The sequence below is a fragment of the Diabrotica undecimpunctata genome, chromosome 1 (genome assembly GCF_040954645.1).
Source record: "Diabrotica undecimpunctata isolate CICGRU chromosome 1, icDiaUnde3, whole genome shotgun sequence".
NCBI lineage: Eukaryota > Metazoa > Arthropoda > Insecta > Coleoptera > Chrysomelidae > Diabrotica > Diabrotica undecimpunctata.
The window spans coordinates 12,022,330-12,046,958 of record NC_092803.1 but is presented as its reverse complement, the minus strand read 5'-3'; the positions used below and the strand labels follow the sequence as shown (position 1 = coordinate 12,046,958).

The 24,629-nt window shown below is 33.6% G+C and overlaps 1 protein-coding gene across 1 annotated transcript in view; it reads right to left on the bottom strand.

The window, feature by feature from the left end:
* Positions 1 to 10,411: 10,411 nt before the first annotated feature.
* The window catches only part of LOC140441466 (uncharacterized), a 232,316-nt gene continuing 218,098 nt past the window's right edge, over positions 10,412 to 24,629 (bottom strand). The window contains exon 5 of the mRNA XM_072532609.1: positions 10,412 to 10,486. Within this exon, the coding sequence (XP_072388710.1) occupies positions 10,412 to 10,486 (75 nt within the window). The remainder of the gene's footprint in view (positions 10,487 to 24,629) is intronic.

The window sequence follows — 24,629 nt, the reverse complement described above, 5'->3', positions numbered from 1 at the left end:
ACCTTGTTCTCCACCGTCCACAGATAATCGAATAAATGAAAAATGCCCAGAAATAACCAAAAAAGAAGTGATCCAAAATCTCAGAAAGATGGAAAAGCCACCGGTCCAGACAATATCAATGTCGAAATACTAAAACTAATTGCAGATAACGAAAGTAAAACCCTAGACTTAATAACAATACTATTCAATAAGATATATGACACAGGTAAAATACCCACAGACTGGCTGAAATCAACATTCGTAGCATTACCAAAAAAATCGAATTCCTCACAATGCGATGATTATCGAATATTAAGCTTGATGTCTCATGTTCTTAAAACTTTTCTCAGAATTATTCATACACGAATTTACAAGAAGTGCGAGTTCCAGATGAGTGACACTCAATTCGGATTTCGAAACGGATTGGGAACACGAGAGGCTCTTTTTGCTTTAAATGTGTTAACGCAACGATACAGAGACATAAATGTAAATGTATATACATGTTTTATTGACTATCGAAAAGCATTTGACTGTGTTAACCATCAAAAGATGATCGAAATTCTGAGAACAACTGGAGTTGACGAACAAGACTTGCGAATTATCTCAGAACTATACTGGCACCAAACAGCAACAATTGAAATAGAGTACACAATATCCGAAGATATACAAATCCGACGAGGAGTGAGACAGGGTTGCGTCTTATCACCGCTACTGTTTAATTTATATTCGGAGTCTATATTCAGAGAATCAGCATACACAATGCTGATTCTCATCATCAGAGAACGGAATCAGCATAGACAATGATGATACCGTCTTAATAGCAAGCAACGTTACCAAAACTAAAACTAAAACTTTAGTATTTTCAAAGACACCAATAAACGTACATGTGTATGCCAAGGGACAAATAATAGAACAGGCAAATTCCATAAAATATTTGGGAGCAAATATCAATAGTGAGTGTAATCCAAAAAAAAAAAATCTTATCAAGAATCGAACAAGCAAGGAAAGCATTCATGAGCATTGCCATTTGAATCTCCAGCCTTCGAAAGGAGACGGCGCCATGAGAAGAAGAAAGGTTAAAGTAAGTTTATTGATTCAATTTCCACTTCGGAAATCGTTCTCAAAATACAAACATTAGCAAATTAAACAAATTTTGTTTTTTATTTATTATTTTTAAACAAATTATATTAAAATAATTAATGGATTCGATCGTTACTTAATGGAAATTCATTTTATGTAACAATAAAACACTGAAAACTTTGTTTTCAAAATTTCCACAAAATTTTGTGGAAGTTTTGAAAACAAAGTTTTCAGTGTTTTATGGTTACAAATTATATTCAAATAATTCAACGAATTATTATGTTTATTCTAACGCCACCTGTTTATTTCTGCCAGACCTGTTAAATTCAAACGAGATAATAAATTATAATAAAATACAAATAAATATAATTTGATAGTAAATTTAATTATTATAATATGAACTAAATAAAATGTTTAAAAATAGTAATTGTATTTATATAAAATTATTTTAAAACGAAAAGTGTGTTAAAAATTTAAATAGATGATTTAGTATTTTTACTAGCGGACCAACTCGACATCGAGTTTTGATGTAAGTTTTGCTGATATTTAAGAGGAGCGGAGTCTAACGATACATCGTTTCCGTCGCCTGGTGTAAATGTTCCAAAAATCCTAAAAATAAACTGTACCGACGCCAATTTTTTTAAATTGAAAATCGATACAGTAGTTTTTTAGGATTTTCAGGAAGATTTACATTAGGAAACGGAAACAATATGATTGTTAGACTCCGCCCCTCTTAAATAAAGAATAGAAGTAAAACCGGAAGTAACTTTTTTTTGCATATTTTATATTGTAAAATGCCACGTTTAAGAAAATGAAGTCGACTTGGGAACTCTAACTAACTAACTAACTAAATTTATATTTAAATATTATTTAAATTTAAAAAATACAGAAAACAGTACGATGCTCTGCGCTAGTCTACACTACCGCCTACTGTTCCACTTTTTTGAAAATACGCCACAATTTCACTTTATAATAAGTTTATTTTTTATTTATTTATTTCAAATAAACCTAATTTAAAGTAAAATTGTTATTATTCCCAACAAAATTAATAATATATTTCTAACTAATAAATTAAAAACAAAGTAATGCTTACCTCATTATTTAATTCTTCAAGTATTAAACTCAAAACTTAGTCTAAATCTCTAAATAATCAATCACCTCACACACGCTACACTTGTTGGAAACAGAATACTTTCTAACTAAACATAAAAATAAAAAAATACCAACTCATCAGATAGTGTAAAACAGACCCCATAAATTAAAATCGGAGACAGGAGGATCCCGAATTTTGAGTGGTCATTATCGTTATTCCTTAAGTGGAAACACTTGTTGGTGCATTCCAGCATTCGAGAATTGACGCGTTGTTGCATTGTGTATAATATTAAATTCCTATACTTTACTATAGGAAAAATTCATTTTATGGCCGCCATTTTTAAACCGGTTCGAATTTTTTAAATTTTAAACCTTAGGGGGAATCTACTCAACAATCTGTTTAATTATTCGAAAAAATTATTCTCTTATCTATCACCGTTTGGGAGGAGTATTGCGCACAAGAAAAGGGCTTAGCCTTTTAGTATATAAGATTAATCGGATGAGATTTACGACTTTTAAATTTTGTCAATCTTTGCGAATCAGATCTTCTATTGACAAATAATCTTTGTTTTTACTTCTTATTTAACGTCTGTATTTTGTTAGTCATGTTTCATGCAATTTTTAATTTAAACCTGCTTAGAATAAATATATGATGACTAGAAACGAATTGATCGAGAGTAGTGAATCGATGTTAAGGACCGCTATTTTATGACGCTACCCGTGACGACGCCATCTTGTGGCTCTAGTTCCGTGACGCTTGTCTCGGCATTTTACTATAGAGAAAAAGTAAAACAACGCGTATAGAAACTTCGCTTTAATAATTTTTTAGTAAGTTTATTTGGACTGCTGGCATTCCAAAGAATGAAAAATTCGTCTTGATACACGTATGAATGCTGAATTCCATCCTAGATGAATTTCGAGTTAAGTCTAGTGATTAATGATTACTTCCATTTCAGTTGTTGGAAATATTCTCATATCATCTAGTCCGGTAACTATGCCCTCTTTTGTGTTTTTGATGGCGTAGATGATTTCTTCTCTTTCATCATTAAATAGCTTTTTGATGTAATTGGTCCAGTGACACAACCTTTTCTTCATATCAGTAATAATACCTCCTTTATCATTTTTAAGGATATTTGTTCTTGTGCTTTTTCTTGAACCTGTCATTTCTTTGATTTTTTTGTGTAAATTAAAGCTATCTTTAGCCTCTTGAATTTTCTTTCTTGTGATTTTCGGAATTTCTTTGTATTTATTCGGGTCTTTTGCTTTATGTTTTCTTCGTTCTTTCATAAGTTCAAGAGTTTCTACTGCCATCCAAGGTTCTGTTTTTTCCCCAAGTGGTTTGAGGGTTTCTTTTCCAACTGACACAAAGGCATGTTCAATTTTTCCCCATTTTTGGTAAATAGTTAAGAGTTTCTGCATTATTTTAAAGTTCAAGTGCAAGTTCTCGTTTATTTTAAATTTCGTTTCCGCATATGTGTTGTCTTGTTTGAGCCGCCTTATATCCATGGTTTTCTTTGAGCTAGAGTGCTTTACATTCTTTAGTTTCACTCCTGGATAATTTTTGGATGGTATTATAGAATTTCTATATCTTCTGTTTACCATAATACCATTTTTTAATGGCATAGACATTAGTCATTCAGCCAGTTGCAATAGATTCTCCAATCAGACAAATACACAACTCTATCCCTAATAGAAAACTAACGGATAATTAATAGAAGAATATACGACAAGAAAACTTACAGGGTCACTTGCTTCTCGTCTAGGGGCCCATCAAGCTTAGTAGACAAACAAAACTGGACCACGGATAAGGTGTTATAACATTTAGGGTAAACAAAGGATACAAATCTAAATTTCCACACGATCATGAAAAATTCCATTCTCGCGTACAAATTCTATAGAACTGTGCATGTGTCTGACAAGAAATCTATAATGATATTATATATTTGTTGTGAGCCTGTAGCCAGTAGCGACTGGATATTGAATGGTGCATACATATTAAATTCAATTAATTTTTTGTAGAGAGAGTTTGAATGCTGTTGAAACTTAGGACATTCAAAAAAGATGTGATCAAGATCACCTAGTTTTCCGCAGTGTTTGCAATTATCATCTTCAATCACATTTATTTTATATAAATGACTTGGATAACACGCATGTCCAAAGCGTAGTCTATTTATGGTAGTTATATATTTACGTGGAGATTTAAAATTCTTAAACCAAGTAGTTTGTGGAATAACTGGTTGTAAAGTGGTGTATCTTGTTGGGTATGTAAAGCAGTAAAGATTCCATTGATCTTTCCATGTCGATAGCTGATTTTTTTTTAAATTGTAATGGCATCTGATACACATAAATAATATGACAATAAAGTGCCTGATATTATACTGGTTTTAGCTAAGTAATCTACATATTCATTATCTTTGAGTCCAATATGTGCCTTAACCCAAATAAATTTTATATTAAAGCCAGAGTCTGCTAAGTGCTTTAATTGATCCTTTATTAAAAAAATATAAGGATTACTAAATGTTTTGGGCAAACAAGTATTTTTTATGTTCTGTAAAACTGAAAGACAATCTGAAAGAATTAACGATTTTTTAATATAAGACTTGGCCAATGATTCAGCCGAGAAAATTTTAAACTCATTGGAAAAATATAATGTATTTGATTTCTGACTATTTTGTTATTATTGTCAGCTGATGACAAGTGGCTACTACTATAGTGGCGCTTAAAAAAGTGCTATCTATACTGATAACTTTAAACGAAAACCATTTCTCACTTAAAGTTTTTGTTCTTTAGACGACCTGTAATCATGTGCAAAATAAACGTTTCACTAAAGTTTTGTCGTACCCCTTTAGTGTAAACCTCCGACTAGACATATCCTCGGTTAGTCGGCAACAGGACGAGAGACCTTATTTCCTTTACAGAAACTTAAAATCTACCAGGGTGTGCGTTTACTGTTTGAGAGTTTGTTAGGCGGCCGTTCGAGAAGTTAATTACATATCTAGGTAATTTGGGGATTTATACCCTATAAAGGGATTGATTTGGATTTTACACGGGATACGGATTAAATGCCGTCGTATAAACTTTAATGCCGGTGCTCGGGAGTGTAAACTGGAGATTCCCGTTAAAATAAAATAAACCGAAACGATTTTTGCCGTTCTCTTAATTTATGGCATTCGTTACGAGAAAAGTTAGTTTTATTTGATCAGTATATTAATTAATGGGGTAATATTTTGTTTTTTTACGTGATATACGAGGTTTTCGATTATGTGTCGGAAATAGGTTAATCTAAATTCATATTTTTAACAGAAATTATATTCAGAATTGATTACAGATCACAATACAGGTCTAGCAATTTTTGAAACAAATCAAACAACCTAGCTTGCATATTAGTTGAAGGCAACCGACAAAAACTGGAAAAGTGAAAATATTTTTGTCAGTAATTGTTCGAATAAATCCATTCAAACATGTAACCCTATTTGAAAATATTTTTAATTGAGTGATAAAAACGTAACTCCACTTTTAACACCAAATTTGTCAACATTGCCAATGATGTAAATGTATGAATGACAGTGTTTAGTGTTTCGAGTGCATAAATACATACCTAGAACCAAATAAGACTCCCCCGCATACCAGTCATCCGCCTACAAAAAACAAAGCAGATTAAGACGGGAACGAGGCAACATTTCTCTGGGACCTGCTTCTTACCACCCCTTTATGGCAAACTTGTCAACTGTCCGAGTTACTCCATTACGTGCTGTCCTGTCTGTTTGTGTGGATTTTGCAGGACCATTATTACCGTTATTAATGTCCAAACATAGAGGTGCAAAAAAATACAAAGGATAAGTTTGTATAGTCGTGTGTACGAGCACAAAGCCATTCATCTAGAAGTAACTTCAAGTCTTAGTTCAGAGTCGTTTTTGGCTGCCTTTCGTAAATTTGTATCTCGACGTGGAAAGTGCATAACAATTAGGAGTGATCAAGATCAAGATATTAATTTTTAAAGAGGCAGTAAGGAAATCATTAAACTAGCTCACTCTGCTGCTAAAACTATTTCTATTACCTGTGATTTTAATCCGCCCGAGGCTGTGGTCAAATCATTCAAGAACCATATTTATTGTGTTTTGGATACACAAGTTTTGTCTTTTAGTATAGTAGTCTCCCGTTTTATACCGCTGTCGCGGCTTTGGGAGTATAGCAGGGTAGTCTGCTATGTCTTTTATCGATTACGAAAAAGCGTTTGATCGAGTAAAACACACAGAACTCATAGAAACCCTCACACAACATGGTATAGACCATAACACTGTAGCACTTATTAAAAAACTATACTGGGATTAAATGGCGTCGATCAAAATAGACAATTGTTTGACAACAGAATTGCCAATAAAAAGAGGAGTTCATCAGGGCTGTGTACTTTCTCTACTGTTATTCAATATATATTTCGAAAAGATCTTTCAAAATGCCCTCGAAAATATTGAAGAAGGAATAAAAATCAATGGAGAATACATAAACAACTTAAGATACGCAGAGGACACCGTCATTATTGCGGACAGTGCTGAGGGTTTACAACTACTTTTGAATGTCATAACCAGAGAGGGAGATAGCTTGGGACTAAATATAAACACAAATAAAACAAAAGTAATGGCTGTTACACGTGCACCAAATGTCGACATTAATATTTGTATCTATAACAAACATATAGAACCAGTACAAAGATTCCAGTATCTTGGTTGCTGGATAACAAACTATCTTGACCAAGAGGTCGAAATACCTGCTCGTATAGAATATGCTAGGTCCGTATTTCGAGGAATGAAAAAATTCCTAATAAACTCTACGTTATCGTTGGATATCCGATACCAATTTGTAAAAACGTTTATTTATTCCATATTGCTATACGGAGTGGAAACATGGACTCTCGGAATTACAAGTATGAGGCGTATAGAAGCCTTTGAGATGTGGGTTTTTCGAAGGATGCTGAAGATCTCTTGGACAGAGCACGTGACCAACAACGAGGTGCTAAGAAGAATGGGTACTGAGAGAGAACTCCTAAATATTGTAAAAAACAGAAAAACGAGTTATCTAGGACATATTTACAGAGGAGAAAAATACAACTTCCTACGACTTATAATGGAAGGGAAAGTGGAAGGAAGAAGAGGTCCAGGAAGAAGAAAATGTTCCTGGTTGAAGCATGTAAGAGACTGGACAGACATGGACACACATTCGATACTAAGAACAGCTCAAGACAGAGAGCAATTTGCTGTAGTTATAGCCAAACTTCAGTAATGGAAAAGGCACCTTAAGAAGAAAAAGTTTTGACTTATGAAGAGTTCTATATTCTTATTATTCAAATAGAGGCAGTTATTAACTCTCGTCCTTTGCGTGAAGCAAGCTCTGACCCTAATGACTTGCAGGCAGTGACTCCTGATGACTTTTTAATTTTTGAACCCAGTAGTGGATTCAATTCACGATCCAGATCTAAGCGCGTTAAAGATTAACTGTCTGAATCATTGGCAACTAATCAAAAGGATAAGATGAGACTTTTGGAAAAGATGATCCAAAGAGTATCTTTATTCTCTTCAAGAGCGATCCAAATGGTATAGTCCTATCCCATCTCTCAGAAAAGATTCTCTAATCCTCATAAAAAATGAACAACAGCCTTCTCTTCACTGGCAATTGGCCAGAATCGCTGAGTTGCATTGTCACTGAGTTGTTAGTTTGAGGACAGCTTTAGATGGCATCCTACAACGTCCGGTGGACAAGATCTGCCCACTGCCTATTTGTTAATAACTATCTTCGTCCTTCCTTTCTATTATTATTATATTAATAGGTTAGCGTTCGTTACTTATCCTTATAATTCTAGTTGTTTTTAAAAACATTTGTTTTTAGTGGGGGAGAATGTTTGGAAAAGTATTCGGTAATTATTTAATTATCTTGCGTCTCTAATGCGTCTGCAAGACGCATCAGTGAGTGTCCATGCCTCTGCTCCATACATAAGAACAGAAAACATATAACAATTAAGGATTTTGAGTCGTAGATTTAAGTTCAAGGTTAAATTGCAGATAACTTTTTTCATCTGTTGGAAGGCACTCCTTGCTTTTTCGATGCTACATTTAATCTCGTATGAGTGATCCCAGCTGTCTGTGATGTTGCATCCTAGGTATGTTATTTTTTCTGTTCTATCCAATACCTCATTGTCTGCCATAAACTTTGCATCTGTATCTTGGTTTTTGCTTATGATGATAATTTACGTCTTCTTATTATTAAGTTTCATTCCATATTTTCTACCGATGTTAACTATTTGATCTATCAGTCTTTGTAATCCTTCAGCAGTATCCCAAACAAGGACAGTATCGTCTGCATATCTTAGACTATTTATTACTTCACCGTTAACAATCACGCCATCAGTCGTTTCTCAGTCGTCGAAAAAAATTCTAAAACGGATTAAAAGGAGAAAATGATAAAGAAACAAAAGCAAAAGAACCCCAAGTGTTAGCAATCGCTATCGACTCTATGTAAAATATTCCGCTGCCCATGATTTTAGTATAATCAAGTCGTTAGAGATTTGATCTTGACAATTTGACCAACTACTTTTTTTCCAACAACAATTTCAATACGACTCGAGATTTTCGATATTAACTCGCAACGGATTTTATGACAAAGGGATGATATATCCCATAGGCGTGCTCTATCATTTTTTTTTCAAGTTTTGACCATTTAAGAAAAAAAAAAGACAAGTGGTTTAATATAATTGAATGGTGCGATCAAAAATACGCGTAAATTCGATTATTTAGCTACTAGATTTTAAGGTTATGAGCAAATAAAGTGAGAACATATTAGAAAATCACCATTTTTTCGCAATTTGAGAATTTGTAAGTTAAAAATAATTATTTTTACAATGATGATTCATAGCAAGAAAATAGATAGAAAAGCATACATCTAACTATTTGATTTTGAGGTAAGGTAAAAAAAAGTGCGAAAAGGATAAAAAAACGTGGTATTTTCGAATTTTATCTTTATGAAAGAGTTAAATGGGGACTTTTACAATGAATTTTGATAATGTGGAAGAAAAAATGTTGAATTACCAACTGAATTTTGAGGTTATGTGCAAATAAATGAATAAAAAAACGGTTTTTTTGATTTTTCGATGCTTTCCGCTGAGAAATTGAAAATTCTGCCTTGGCCATTTAAAAGAATGAAAAAAAAATACATAAAAAACTACTATTTAAAAGTTTTTTTTTATTAGTCATTCAGCCAGTTGCAATAGATTCTCCAATCAGACAAATACACAACTCTATCCCTAATAGAAAACTAACGGATAATTAATAGAAGAATATACGACAAGGAAACTTACAGGGTCACTTGCTTCTCGTCTAGGGGCCCATCAAGACATTCTTAGTAGACAAACAAAACTGGACCACGGATAAGGTGTTATAACATTTAGGGTAAACAAAGGATACAAATCTAAATTTCCACACGATCATGAAAAATTCCATTCTCGCGTACAAATTCTATAGAACTGTGCATGTGTCTGACATGAAATCTGTAATGATATTATATATTTGTTGTGAGCCTGTAGCCAGTAGCGACTGGATATTGAATGGTGCATACATATTAAATTCAATTATTTTTTTGTAGAGAGAGTTTGAATGCTGTTAAAACTTAGGACATTCAAAAAAGATGTGATCAAGATCACCTAGTTTTCCGCAATGTTTGCAATTATTATCATCTTCAATCACATTTATTTTATATAAATGTCTTGGATAACACGCATGTCCAAAGCGTAGTCTATTTATGGTAGTTATATATTTACGTGGAGATTTAAAATTCTTAAACCAAGTAGTTTGTGGAATAACTGAGCTATTTAAAAGTTAGCCAAAAGTTATTAACATAACCTAAAAAATTATTGAAAATTTCAATAATTTTTCCTGAGCTCAATTTTCAATATAAAAATTTAAAAAAAATCAGGCTATTTTGTATTCGAAAGATACATCTACATAAATTTTTTCAGATTTTTTAAAGCAAAATGGCGTCGAGAAAAAATTAAAGTCGAAAAAAGCTTCTTTTTTAGATTTAAGACGTTCTATGGGCCCTGGGAAGCTAAAAATTTGTATGAAGTCATGTTTTTATATGCTTTATTGAAAAAACAAGTCGCGGTGCTGATCGGTGCAGGGGCACTTTTGACCATCTTATCCCGCTATAGCCTTTAGTTGGCGCTGATGCGGCCAGTTCTATTATTGAGGCTCAGAATTTTTCGGAACTTTTAACATTATGTATTCTTTCTTTGTGGTTTCAACTTCACGCTAGAAAATTCTCTGAGAATATGTGCCACTGTCATTGAAACCTGAAACAATAATCGGCAAAAATTAAAATGGATTTTAAAGGTCAAGAGTCCAGCTTTCGTATGTAGTTTTTGCATTTTGCCAAAAATAAAGTCAGATTCTCATGAGATTAATACAATTTATCACTTCCATTGATCGGTCGCTGTGGAATTTTCATTGATAGAGCCTCGTCTTCAAAACTATGCCTGATACTAGAGATTTTCTTTAAAAATTCCACCAATAAGTAAACAGTGTCTGAAGATAGTCAGTTTACTACACTAAGGTAAGGTTTTTGCTCATTTAATCCGATACTTATAACATGAATATATGTAGCATTTTTTTAATTACAGCAAAAACCATCGCGAATCCCGCTTTTTCTATTTAATGTCGACTTTTTACGAAACAAAAACGAAAACAAACATGGACTGCCCGCATCGGTCTCTCCACATATGTTAAATAAACATCGGAAGTTATTTGAAAATTTAAAAGTGGATTTAAAAACAGCAAGCAGTAGGTACAAGCCACTGCAAATTTCCATTAAATCGGGTGCAGCATTTGTGAGCGGAATAGTTATTAAAGTTTATGTAAACGGTATGGAGCCGTTTGCGAAATAATAAAGTGAAATAATTAAAGCGATCGCTGTGTTGCATCGTTTTAATTGAAAAATTTGATAGCGATTCATTTGGGGCCCTAATTTAATGTTATGGCTAGCGAAAAATGGCGGAAGCGTAACACGGAATGGGGTTGTGAGACTACAATACAGTAATTTGTATTGCTTGGAATGATACTTGACGTCAGCCATAAGGTTAAGATGGTAATTCGATAACTATTTGGCCTAACAGAAGATGCCGACTCTTCTTGATCCTTATATGCATATAGAACCATAACTTGCAATGTATTTCTTAATGTTAAACACCACGCTGAATGATAAAAAATGCTAATCTGGTAGTAATTAATAAACATGCACATTGTATAGTTCTTGAAAAAATTTGTTTAATATATAGACCTAAATAGTAAGGGAATAGCTTGTTTAAAGGCTATTACAGGTCTACCCGGCAATACTTATATATTTCAGTGATAGTCCATATAAATATTCTGAGACTTAAAGCTATTCTTTGATGAATGATGCCGGAATACAGGTAACCGTATTGCTGAGCTACTAGCTAGAATGGCGGCAGGTCTAAGGCTCTTAGGACCTGGGGATCCTTTTGGTTGGTCAACTACTACAATAGCGGAAATTGTCAAATGTCACTTCCACACGCAAATCGTGAAAAGATGGTAAGAAGGACAAAGATATAGACTTGCCACGGAAAAACTAAGGAACCTTGAAAAGTCAGCATCAAAGAAGTACGTGGGAATGACCACGAAAGACCTACGCTTTGCAATTGTTTTTTTAACTGGTCATTGTCAACTTAGCAAACAGCTGCAAAGACTGGAGCTAGTAGACACATCTATATGCTAGTAGTGCGAACGAGAGGACGAAACTGTAGAGCATGTCCTATGTGAATGTCGGGAGTTGTCGTCAATTTGGAAGTACGCGTTTGGCGAGACCTGGCCTATATCCGCCTCATAAGGGAGATGTGCCCTGGTGATTTGTACATCTTCCCAGAAAGGATGTCCTAGGAGGATGCACAATTGGTCAATTGTGGCCTTAGTGCTGTGGGACTTGACTCGCCCTTCCTACTCTACAGACAAACCTAATCATCAAGTAGTCACAAAACTATTACTGACACTATTCTTGTGGAAACTATCTTTCATATTTAGATGTGGATCACAAAAATTGTTTTAAACCGTCACTTGGTGCATAAATCAATTTATAAATGGTTCTCCCGTACCCGACGAGTGGAAAATTGCTTATATTTCGTCGATCCATAAGAAAGGAGATAAGCTTAAATGTTAAAACTATAGAGGGATATCAGTCACTAGTACATTCAGCCGTTTGTATGGACGAATAATTAGAGACCGCATTGAGAAGGAATAAAAAGACCAAGAGGAAGAAGAACAATCCGGTTTTCGAACAGGAAGAAGCTGTACTGATAATATCTTCTGCCTCAAACAACTAATAGAAAAAAAAATTAAGCACAAATCAAGAAACCCACCTCATGTTTATTGACTTGCAGAAGGCGTACGATACAGTTCCTGTAAACAAACTCTGTAACGTGTTACGACAGACGAATATTAGTTTCACCTTAATAAAAGCCTTAAGACATTTGTATGAAGGGTCAACATCACAAATAAAAAATGGAAACAGACTATCGCAAAGCTTCCTGGTTAATAAAGGTCTACGTCAGGGGTGTTGTGTATCACCGACCTTGTTTAAAATATATGTTGCAAAAGCATTGAAAAAGTAGAAACGAAAATGCAGAGGCATGGGCGTAGACCTTGGAGAGATTTGCTTGTATACATTGCAGATGCTGATGACCGGGTTGTTACAGCAAACGATAAAGATGATCTAGAGTACATGGCAAGGAAATTACAAGAAGCATATAGAAAGAGGGGACTAGAAATTAATACAGGAAAAACAAAATACCTACCAATAGGTACCGAACTATCGAACATCACATTAGAAAATAACGAAATCATCATGCCCTGTCAAGAATAACACAATCCAGAAAAACAATAGGTTGTCTAAACAGCGTACTGTGGAGTTATGAAATAGGAAAAAGAAGAAAACAAAATATCTACAAATCTCTTATTAAAAGCAGTCTATTGTACGGAGTGGAAACTTGCCGAATAACCGAAAACAACAGAAAAAAACTGGAGGCAGTAGAAATGGACACTTTTAGAAGATCAATAGGAGTGTCACGCAGAGAGAGAATACGTAATGATGAGATAAGACAGTGAATGGGGGTTGACGGCTCACTAACAACAGACATAGAAAGAAAACAGCTGATATGGTACGGACACGTCCAGAGGATGGACAACTCAAGACTCCCAAAAATAATTATGCAATGGATACCACCAAACCGCAGAAAGAGAAGAAGACTCAAGAAATCTTGGAGAGAAGGAGTAACGAAGGCGATGAGCGCAAGAGATCTTAGAGAGGGCCAATAGGATGATAGAGTGTCATGGAAATTAGGCATCAGACAACGTCGCAAGACGTTTTAAAACCGATTGATATATATATATATATATATATATATATATATATATATATATATATATATATATATATATATATATATGTATATATATAAAATAGAACATTTCCTATTCCGATAGAGAATTTTTGTCAACCTTATATAAAGACTTTCTAAAGAACCGCATTACAGTTTGAATGTTGAGAATGTTTGAACAGATAAAAGAATTTAAAAGAAAACTAGTAAATAATTAAAAAGATCTAATTAATTTCTTGTCTTGACACAAGACAAGAAGGTGCCTATGGGTGCCGAAGAATGATGAGGAGAGGTTCAAAAGAGTTTGAAAATGAGACGTCACATTATTTACTTGCTTTAGTTCTACTTTACTGTAACGTCAGCGATAATGATGGAAACTATATATCTATTTGGTCATTTCTGCTCCAGATCAATGGAAGATTTTAAAGGCCGTTAATTAGTCATTAATCCAAAACTTTCTTCACAGCTACAAATTCTGTAAAAAATTGTGGTGGTACCATTTTACATTAAACGAATATTATTTAATTATCAGTTTAAGTTGCTTAATTTTACAGATTCAAAGCAGCGATTTGAAACAGCAAACTGAAATTAATATCGGATGAAACCAACCATTCGCTTCGCCAACATCCACAAAGAGAAATAACATTAACTAGTCTAAAATAATATCCCGAACTGTAAGTCGCGGCAACAAGACTTCACAGAGTTGATTTAAATTTAACCAATGCAGCGAAACTGCAGGATTATCATTCAGTCTGGATTAGCATTCAGGATAATTATATTTGATATGTTGTCCCGAGGATATGCAATATTTGTACTTAAACCACATGCAATAAAAAATAAGAACACATATTTTATTTTTATATTTATTAGGATTTTTCATATATTTTGAATTGTAATAAAACACAACAAATATGAAGATTTCGACACATACGTTTCAAGAAGAAAATTTTAGAAACTTGCCTTCGTATGATCGTTTAGTTCACTTGTGTAATATTCACATTAACTGTCAAATTCTAATAAGATTTAGTGTGAACCAGGTAGGTTAAATCCAGAAAATTAGCAGTTATGCAGGCCATACTTTTAAATTCAATTTTGTTGTTGGGAAAGTAAATTTTTGTTAATGTCAATAAAATATTAGTCAGTTAAAATGTTGTAGGGGAATGTTACTTAGTACTGGAAACCTGTGCAAATGGATTTAATTACTTAAGCAATCATAATCATAAAAGTTGAACAAGAACTATCGAATGAAGTAAATATCAAAAGACGAATGATCCAAGACTCACCTTTACTCTTAAACATGAGAGCTGTTATCCAACCATAGAAATTAAAATCCGAATAGAATGGCTCAAGCCACATTCGTAAATATGAGAAAAAATTAGTTCTTTGCAGCTGCCATCTTAGTATTGATCGTACCTGCAAAGATTGAAGCGTAGGCTCTCAGTAAAGCCTAGCTTCACCGCTTAAGAGCCTTTGAGATAAGCGTATACAGACAACTAATTAAGATAAGCTGGGTCTACGGTGTCACAAATGAAGTTTCTTAGACAGCTAAACTAAACAACATAATTGGTCACATTATGAGGCACCCTAAAAAATATAAACCTTGGCATCTTATCATACAAAAAAAAATCTGAGGTAAACGTAGTCCTGGAGAAAATGACAATTGTACCGAAAATCGACTACATACATAAGTAACTTCTATTATTTTAATTGAAAAATAGATAACATCTAACAATTGCAATCATCGCCTTGTCTACGTTTAGGAACAATGTTATCCTTGAGGTTTATTTATGCTATTTCTTAACGCCTTTTTTAGGCTTTGTTTTCGTAGCTTCATTTTCATCAACTACAAATCTTCTTGTTGCAAAGTTAAAACAAAATATAACCTCATTTCAAACTTGTACTAAACTGACACACGTCAACTTTGTGCAGAAACCACACAAGTAGTGGCTTGTCTGGTATCAACATAGAACGTCTATTTGAATGCGCAGCTATTTGAAAGCGGAGGTCCCATTCCAGTATTTGCTATATTGAATGATTTGTTTAGGTACAAAAATGTCATCTCCGACAAAATCTCAATTTCCGTAAAAACTAATTTGTGTTGTTATTGAAACAACCGATTCAATTACTTAAAAGTCCAAAATTGGGGCGACATAATTAATGATCAAAATCTTTGTTTTCATTTGCCTGGTTATTACTTTACTTAAATATATTAAATAATTTTGTACATTTTGGTCTAAATAAAGTTTACATAGGTACGCTATCGTTTATGGCTATTTTGTCATCATTAGCGCTACATACAACATATTGTTAGTATGAAGCGCTGATGTAAAGATTTATATCACATCACTGAAACACCAGCTAGTGTATACCGTACGTAAATCTTTCAGCTGGACATAGGTAATATACATTGAGGTAATTTTGGCAACTGCGCTTTCTTAAGCCCATACAATTCCAGCTTCATGGTTAAATCATTATTTTTTAGAATTGAATTATTTTATTATAAATTAATTCTAACATAATGTCTCTGTTAATGCCTTTATCGTTCTGTGAATTTCGTAATTACTCGATCCTACCTTACTATTATGAGAATATAGGTACGTGACTTCCTACGATTAAAGCTTTCATAAAAAATAAATTTCTTAAATTCACACATATCATTGAAAAATGATTCATGTTATCTAAAAACTATTATCGACAAGTAAATATGTGCTGCGAAGGCGAAGATAGTACTACCATAAAATTCATACTTGTCATTGTATTACATTTTTGTTGATTATTGAAAATTAAATAGTGTGGATAATATCTTAGTGGGAATTGCATAACCGGTAAATGATCAATTAATCGGCAAAAATGTTATTTAAAACATGCGAGCAGTTTTGGCAATCAGTGCTTATGGTTGTTGGTATAGTATAGACTTAACTTTTTGTTTGATTGCTTTGTCTTAATAGTTTTCATACTTATCTTGTTAATTAGTTTTTTATTTTTATTTTAAAGTAAGACAAAATAATAGGTTAAAATAACACGATTTCCCGTGTATTTTCAGTATAAGTTCACGACATAGACCCGTCTCACAAGACAACAAACAAATTACCTGGAAGGTATATGATCGACTAAAAAACACTACCTTTAGCTGTAAGTCGCTGTTCTTTTGCTGTGCCACTGTTCAACAGTTAAACGTATTGTGTGTGAGAAAAAACTAACAAATTGTTTTAAACCTCCAGCTGCAAATCAGCGCTGACGAAAACCTGTTAAGTTGAATGAAGCCCAAAAAAATCCTCCGCAAAACTGTACATTCATTGTTCTTTAAAAATAGGGCTTCAAATCTCAAATCTACGTGAATTATTATGAAAAGCATTACAAGATCTTAACTTTAGATATACAAAAGGACGTCGAAATTCCATGTTAACAGAAAAGAAGGAAATTATTACATGGCGACGTGATTTTTTTAAGCTCTTCTCTCTATTCGGATTACCGAATATAGGCCTCTCCTAATTCTCGCCATTCATCTCTGTTGTTTGTAAGACATTTCCACATTGGTCCTACAGTTCTTTTAATATCGTCGGTCCAGCGCATTTGCGGTCTTCCTCATGGTCTTTTGGCTTTATATGGCAGCCAATTCCCGATTTCTTTATTCCATCGGCCATCCTTAAGATGTTCATTATTTCCAGCCCATTTCAATTTCAGAGTAGCTGCCTGTTCGACAGAATCTTTTACTGTTATTCTAATACGAATGTCTTCATTGGTTTAATGGTCTTTGAGTAGATACCCAGCATCTGTCGTTCCATAGCTCTCTGAGTTTTTCTGATCTTCTCCATGCTTATTTTAGTGAATGTCCAGGTTTGAGCTCCATATGTAAGTACAAATAGGATACAGGAATTAAACACTTTGGTTCGTAGTCTTTGAGGTATATTTTTGCTGCCCGTCTCATTTTTACACGTCTGCTTATTTAGGTATTCTGATTTTCTTTGCTTACCTTGACATCTTGACCCAGATATGTATATTTATCTACGTATTCTATCTCTGTCCCTTGGATGTTTATCATAAGTTTGTCATCTTTTTTTGACATTAAGTTAGTTGGCGACGTAATTATCTACTCTCAATTCGGAAATATCGTTCGGCAAAACGAAAAATTTATTACCTAGACAAGACTTTAGTTAACGCCGGACACACAGTCGCCAAAGTTTGGCAAGATACAACAGTAAGAAATGTACAACAAGCCTTTGTTGAAGGTTTATTGACAAGATTGCGAGCGCGGTCAGGAAAGGGCCAGCGTCTAACTGTCGCTCATATTGGCAGCGATACTGGTTTTGTGCAAAATGTTTTTATATCGAAGAAAACTGTGGACTATCATGAAGACATAAACTTCATATAATTCGAGAAGTACCTAAATATGTAGTCCCCGTCATGACACTAATTTTGAAGTGATGCGGGTCATCAGACGTATCTATGCTTTGTCCTTGATTTTTATGTAAACTTAATCTCTTCAAACTCAAAATGCATTTAAAATTTTATGATTAAACACATAATACATTCACAGAACTTTCCGTTTTGTGTCTCTGTTGCTCAGATATTCTTAATCTTTCTTCTTTGCATACCTTAGGACAAGCTGATTAAATTGTAGGTGTTCTTCAATAATATTGAAAAATTTTTTACTAAGATTTGATATCAAAGAGTAAACAATAATATTAGTACATTTACTCTATAAATCAATTAAATTTGTAACAAGGATATATATTTGAAATATATAAAATGGGTGCATTCATAAATCGCAATACCCTTTAAATACCTGCATAAAATTTATACATTTCCCATAAATACATGAACAAATGGACACAAAAAGTTATATGACCGATCGTATAATATGACGATCCATAAATATAAATTACATATATATAATTTTAGCCGAAACCACCCACTAAGTTCAATATTGATGCGGTATTTTGCGCATTATTTAGCCGTTAACTTCGGTTACATACAATTTTTATGGAATAAAAAATTGCAGTCGGGATTTGAACCGGTAATAAAAACGAATGGTTGCTAATAGTGAAAAGTGAGCTGGATTAAGAGTCGACGCAATTATTGTATTTATTTTAGCAATAAAAACGAAGCCGCGCCATTCGTGTCAAAATACTTTTTATTTAACTTATAACAATGGTTCGTTAAAACGTAGTTGATACAAATGAAACTGTGTGATATCAAGCAAGAAGGACAATAATCAACATAACGTACCTAATATGAATATGGCAGATAGTGTTGGAATGGACAGAGAAACAGACGAATAAATATCATAAACTCTAGAAATGGCACCAAACACACAATCAGACTTTGGAAAAGCACATATTATTCACACTCTTTTAGTATATAGGGGGTTTGTTGGGTAAAGTCACATACGTTAACTGTAAAAACAGGACACTTAGCGATCTTAAAAATCCCATACCTAATGGGTCTTACTTCATCAATAATAAAGATACTGGGTGTTTTATCCATTTTGCCAACTTCTTATTTTGTTTATAACTTTTTAACCACACTGTATAGTTTCTTTATATTTGGCACGCGAATATTCTTTAAGGTGTCCAATTGATTATTTTATTTATAATTATAAGAAATCCAGGACCAGAATAAAAAATATTGGAAAAATAGTCCGACCCAAAAAAATCGCCCTATATATTAGTTTTTTTAAAAATGAATTCTGCACTTGAAAATAGGATAAAATTTTGAATTTGAATTCTAAAATTATGTGAATTGCGAGAGCTCGAACTGAAAAAAATTATAAAAAGATCAAGACTTTGCCTTCAACAAGGTGGCGATCACTTTTTAGCAAGTTCCTTATTTCAGGACTCTTCTTCTCGTTCAGTTATCCCTGTTTCTATCATTGTGTTACATTTATTTCTAGTTAACTGTCTTTTACAGGCATGTAATTTGGGTGAATCCTTCCTTGAGTATGAATTGTTCATTATCCGACATAGCCTTCTAGCCAAACTGCATTAAGTCTCACACATTTTGTGTTTTGTGTGTATTTCTAATTCTTGTTTCATTTCCACCATATTTCTGTCATATTGGCGTATATCACACACCCAACATCTATAATTTTTTACTACAGAGTGGGTTTCGTACCGGACGCTCATGTACTGATAACATATTTTCTATAAAATAACTTATAGAAAAAGCAATAACTTTCAACGCTAAACAAATTTAAAATAACTGCTACGCGATTATAGGTAGTATTTAAAGTTAGTTGTAATGTGTTATATTTGCTAATTTTAATAATGCGATTATAATAATCCAAGTTATTTTCGATATACTGGGTGTTTCAAAAAGGTATGTCATAAATTAAATCACGCAATTCGGGGACAAAAATAAATTGGTTGAATTCAACTTACCTTAGTACAAAAGTGTACACAAAAAAAGTTACAAAAGCCCTTTGAAGTTACAAAATAAAAATTGTTTTTTTGCATTATCTCCTAAACTACTTGACATTTTGTAATAAAAATGAACACGTTACTTTCGTGTTCTGAAAGCATTTTTCATTAAAAAGAAACAACAAAATCTAAGCGCACAGAAAAATTTTAAGCGGGGTGTGCAGCCCTATATCCCTCCAAACTTTTGTGTACGTTCAAATCAAATGAATTTTGTGGCATCATTAGTTTAACACATTATTTTTTAAAATGTTTTGCCTGTTATCACTTTTTTCAAAAAACAGTATTTATTACGTGCATCTAAATAAATGAATTAACAAGTACAAAAAATGTGTATAACCTCTATAAATATGATATTACAATAAATGTTCAAAATTACCCCCATTTTCTCCAATACACATTCGGTATCGTTTTAATAAGGAAAACCGAATGCGCTAAAAAATCATATTTTTTCTGACGAAATTGATTTGCACCTTCAATTATTCTAACCCTTAATTGTTGTTCGTCCTCTATTGTTACAGAATACACTTTCTCTTTCATAAACTCCCAAAAGCAAAAGTTCATGGGGTTAAAACCTGGACTTCTGGGTGGCCAAGAAATAGGTGCGCCACAACCCCTTCCAATCCACCGACCAGGATACTGCCTGCAAAGGTATTCCCGGACTTCATTACTGTAATGCGGTGGAGCGCCACCTTGTAGAAACCACATATTTTGCCTTATTGCAATATTCACTTCTTTCAAATACTCTTGTAAATCGTTTGCCAAGAACTGCGAATAATTATCACCATTTAAATTGTTGAGAAGAAATATTGGGCCTATTAGATTTATTATCTAGAATTCCTGCCCAAACATTAACTTTGAAAGTCCTTTGGTGATGAGTCGTTTTTTTTTGTGGCGTGAGGATTTTCGTCGGCCCAAATGTGCTCGTGATGATGGTTCGTTATTCCATTTCTACTGAAGGTAGCCTCGTCGCTAAACAAAATATTTCTAATAAAATTAACATTTCGAGTATTTTCCATTAACAACCAATCGCAAAATCCAATCCTTTTAGGATAATCTTAAACCTATAACTCTTGAACCGTTGTAAAGTGATAGGGTTTAAGCAGATGATCCCTTAAACGCCTCCAAACACTTACGTGAGGAACATTTAGTTGAGCAGCTATTACCCTTGTACTTGTTCCAGGGACTTCTTCAATGATTTCTAAAATGTTTTAAATAGTTGCATCCATTATTGGACGACCACTATTGCCAGCAACTTGCGGTTGGAATGTACCCGTTTCCCGTAAACGACGATCAATGGTCAGAAACAATCGTCTATCGGGTGTATTTCTCTTGGGGTATTTTACTGCATAACGCCTTGCGGCTGCTGCACTATTTTCTTGACATTCACCTACGATATTCCCGATAGTGTATTGAAATCATAATTTAATCTGATCCAACTTACCCAAAGTTAAATGCATATCTGCCATTTCCTGAAATATGTAGGCCATTGTAATATCAAAATTATGGACTATTATTGATGGAACTGTTTCATTCCTGTGAAATATAATAATTATTGTATCCGTAGAAACTAATTGTAATTTTATGGCCTACTAGGAAAAAACTAGTTTTTCGAAAAAGTGATAAAATTCATTTGATTTGAACATACTCAAAAGTTTGGGGGGATTTAGGGCTGCACACCCCCCTTAAAATTTTTCTGTGTAATTAGATTTCGTTGTTTTCTTTTTAATGAAAAATGCTTTCAGAACACGAAAGTAACGTGTTTATTTTTATTACAAAATGTCAAGTAATTTAGGAGATAATACAAAAAAACTTTTGTATTATCTTATTTATTTTGTAATTTCAAAGGGCTGTAACTTTTTTTGTATACACTTTTGTACTAAGGTAAGTTGAATTCAATCAATTTAGATTTTTCTCCTTTTCAACTTTTTTATTTCCAATTCTTTATCGTAGTTATTTTTTTTGAGAGTTATTTATATTTTTTCTTTGTTGTTCAAGTACGCCTCGTTCAGTCAAGTTTATTTTTTATTATCTTCACTCCTATCACACTTATTAGTTATTACTCATCTCTCCTTTTCCTTTTTATTACAATCGATGTCGAGTAAGCGATTTAATTATCATCATTCACACCTGATCGCTACAGCGATTATCATTTCATGATTATGCGCCATTCGTTCACCATTTATCGTTAGTATTTTACATATAATATCGTTCTCATATATCTCCCCTAAGAACCATGAAGGGTATAACATGAAGGGTATACAAGAGATCTGTCAAGTTACAGCGTGTAAAGTTCTACAATGCCAAACTATCCTCTTTTCTACAATATACAATATAGTGTCAGATGATGGGCTGATGTATCATTATTACTATCTAGCTGTTCTCTATCCGTCCATTTCTTATTGTAATAAAACACAACACATTTTCTAATTGAGGGAGCAACAGATTTTTTACTGTTCGTTCCTATAATTTGTGGTTCTATCATGAATCTCTTATGATTGCTTGCTTATAATAATCGCAAACCATCATCCATTCCGCATATTCGTCCACCTTGTAAACGGAGCCCTTCCTCGAAATTATATTCATTCGACATTCCACTGTTTATTGCAGGAGGTATGACTAGATGATGGCCGCTCGACGTGGACACCGCTATGCATACGCCAACTTGATTATATCGTTCCCCGCCCGGCATCGTAGGGTCGCATACGCCTCCCGCTCGTTGCGACGACGACAGACTATAATGCCTATCGTGTCACTAACAACGATGCAACGAACAATTTCCTGCTGCCCTGATCAATTTCGATTTTTTAATTGCATATACACACTGCATTACAAAAGTTAACAAAACATTCTTTATATTAATGAGAATTAAAATCCGGAAATCGTTTTCAAACAATTCTGAAATAAAAATTTTGAATATTTTTAACCTGCAAAGAATAAAATATCTATAATATGCATGCCACAAGAAAACAGCTTCAGCATTCTTTATTTCGTATTAAGTAAAAAGGAAATGCAAGTTGCACTAGCAAGTATCTTCTTCTTTTTCTTCCGCAGCTTTTTCCTTTTCTGTCCATCGGATCTTCTTCACCTAAACTTTTATTTCCCAAGTCCACTGCCACACATTCCTTCCATCTTCTCCTCGGTTTTCCTCTACCTCTCCTTCCACTGACTTTTAACAGCTCTATACTTCATCCTGCATAGTTCGCATTTTTACGTCTGATATGACCAAATCATTACAGTCTTTGTTCTTGAATCTTTTTTGAGACTAGTCACCTCTCTAATCAAGTTTTTTCTGATCCTGGCAATTCTAACATCTACCCTAACATTTTCATTTCAGATACCTCCAACTTCATTTCTTTAGTCTTCTTTACCGGCTACATTTCACCACCGTACACTCTTGTATAATATATTTCCTTTCAGTCCTTTCCGATTTTTTGATCACAGAACTCGCCGCTCGTAAGCTTTCAGCACGTTCAGCCCCGTCCCTTTTTTAAGGGAAAACAGTGGTCCACTGAGATGTAATCCTGTAAACTAATTAATTTTTAAGGTACACTTTAAAAAGTCATTTATAATACATATGGGTACAAAAAAAAATTAATTTGGTCACAAAAAAAACTCACCGCTTGAGCCGCGTTGGTGGCCACAGGGCAGAAAATGTGTCGGTTGAACTTAAAAAATAATAATAATCTGACTGAGAAAAAATATAATTATGAACCTAGATAACTAACATATATAATTATTAAATGGCAACAACATCAAGAAAACAAACTAATTACCTAATTTTCAGTGTCTTCATGAAAACGTCTAAAACAATTTTCTAAGCACAATCCCGGATGTTCAAGGCACTCCGCACAATAAAACAATGAGTCATTTCTTTCTTTTTTAGTTTACCAGCAGTATTTACACCGTCGTCGTTTTGTAATACCATTAGTTGATTTAGGGTAATGGGATGGCAAATTAAACGTCAAAGTCGTACAATGACATATTTGTATTAGAAATATTATAGAAATAGTATGCGTTGATTAGCATAATTTGAAAAATATGTATGACTATTTTTTTGTACGACCTCATAGTTTTGTGTTCGCAACTATAATAATTTAACATCTGGTCGCCTAAGTCAATGCCACCTTTGTTTTTGTTATATTCAGCGACTAAACGGGGTTTTCTTTATCAATTCCTTTCCTAGACATTGTTGGAACCATTTCATGACCAAATTCGGAAGAGATCATTAAAACATCTCGCTGATCTTTCCATTTACACACACATATCCCTTTATTATTGTAAGCACTCACCAGTTCATTTTGTTTTAATTTTTGAGAAACAACTTCGTGTGGATTTTTCGCTCTTCCTGTTCTCAATGTTCCTGTAAGATAAGTTTTAACCGAACGTAGTTTTTTACACCATGGAACACTATTATAAAAATTATCCATATAGTGTGGCTAACATTTAGTTTCGAATCCATCAAATTTAGCACTACTTTTTCCGTATGCTTACGTCCTCCAACTACGGGGTCACTAGCTCCACTATAAACTAATATGCGTTGAATTATCCCGGTAAATTCTGCCAAAGTATACAGTTTGACACCATATCTGTGTCGTTTGCCCTTAAGAAATTGACGAAAACTAAGTCTTCCT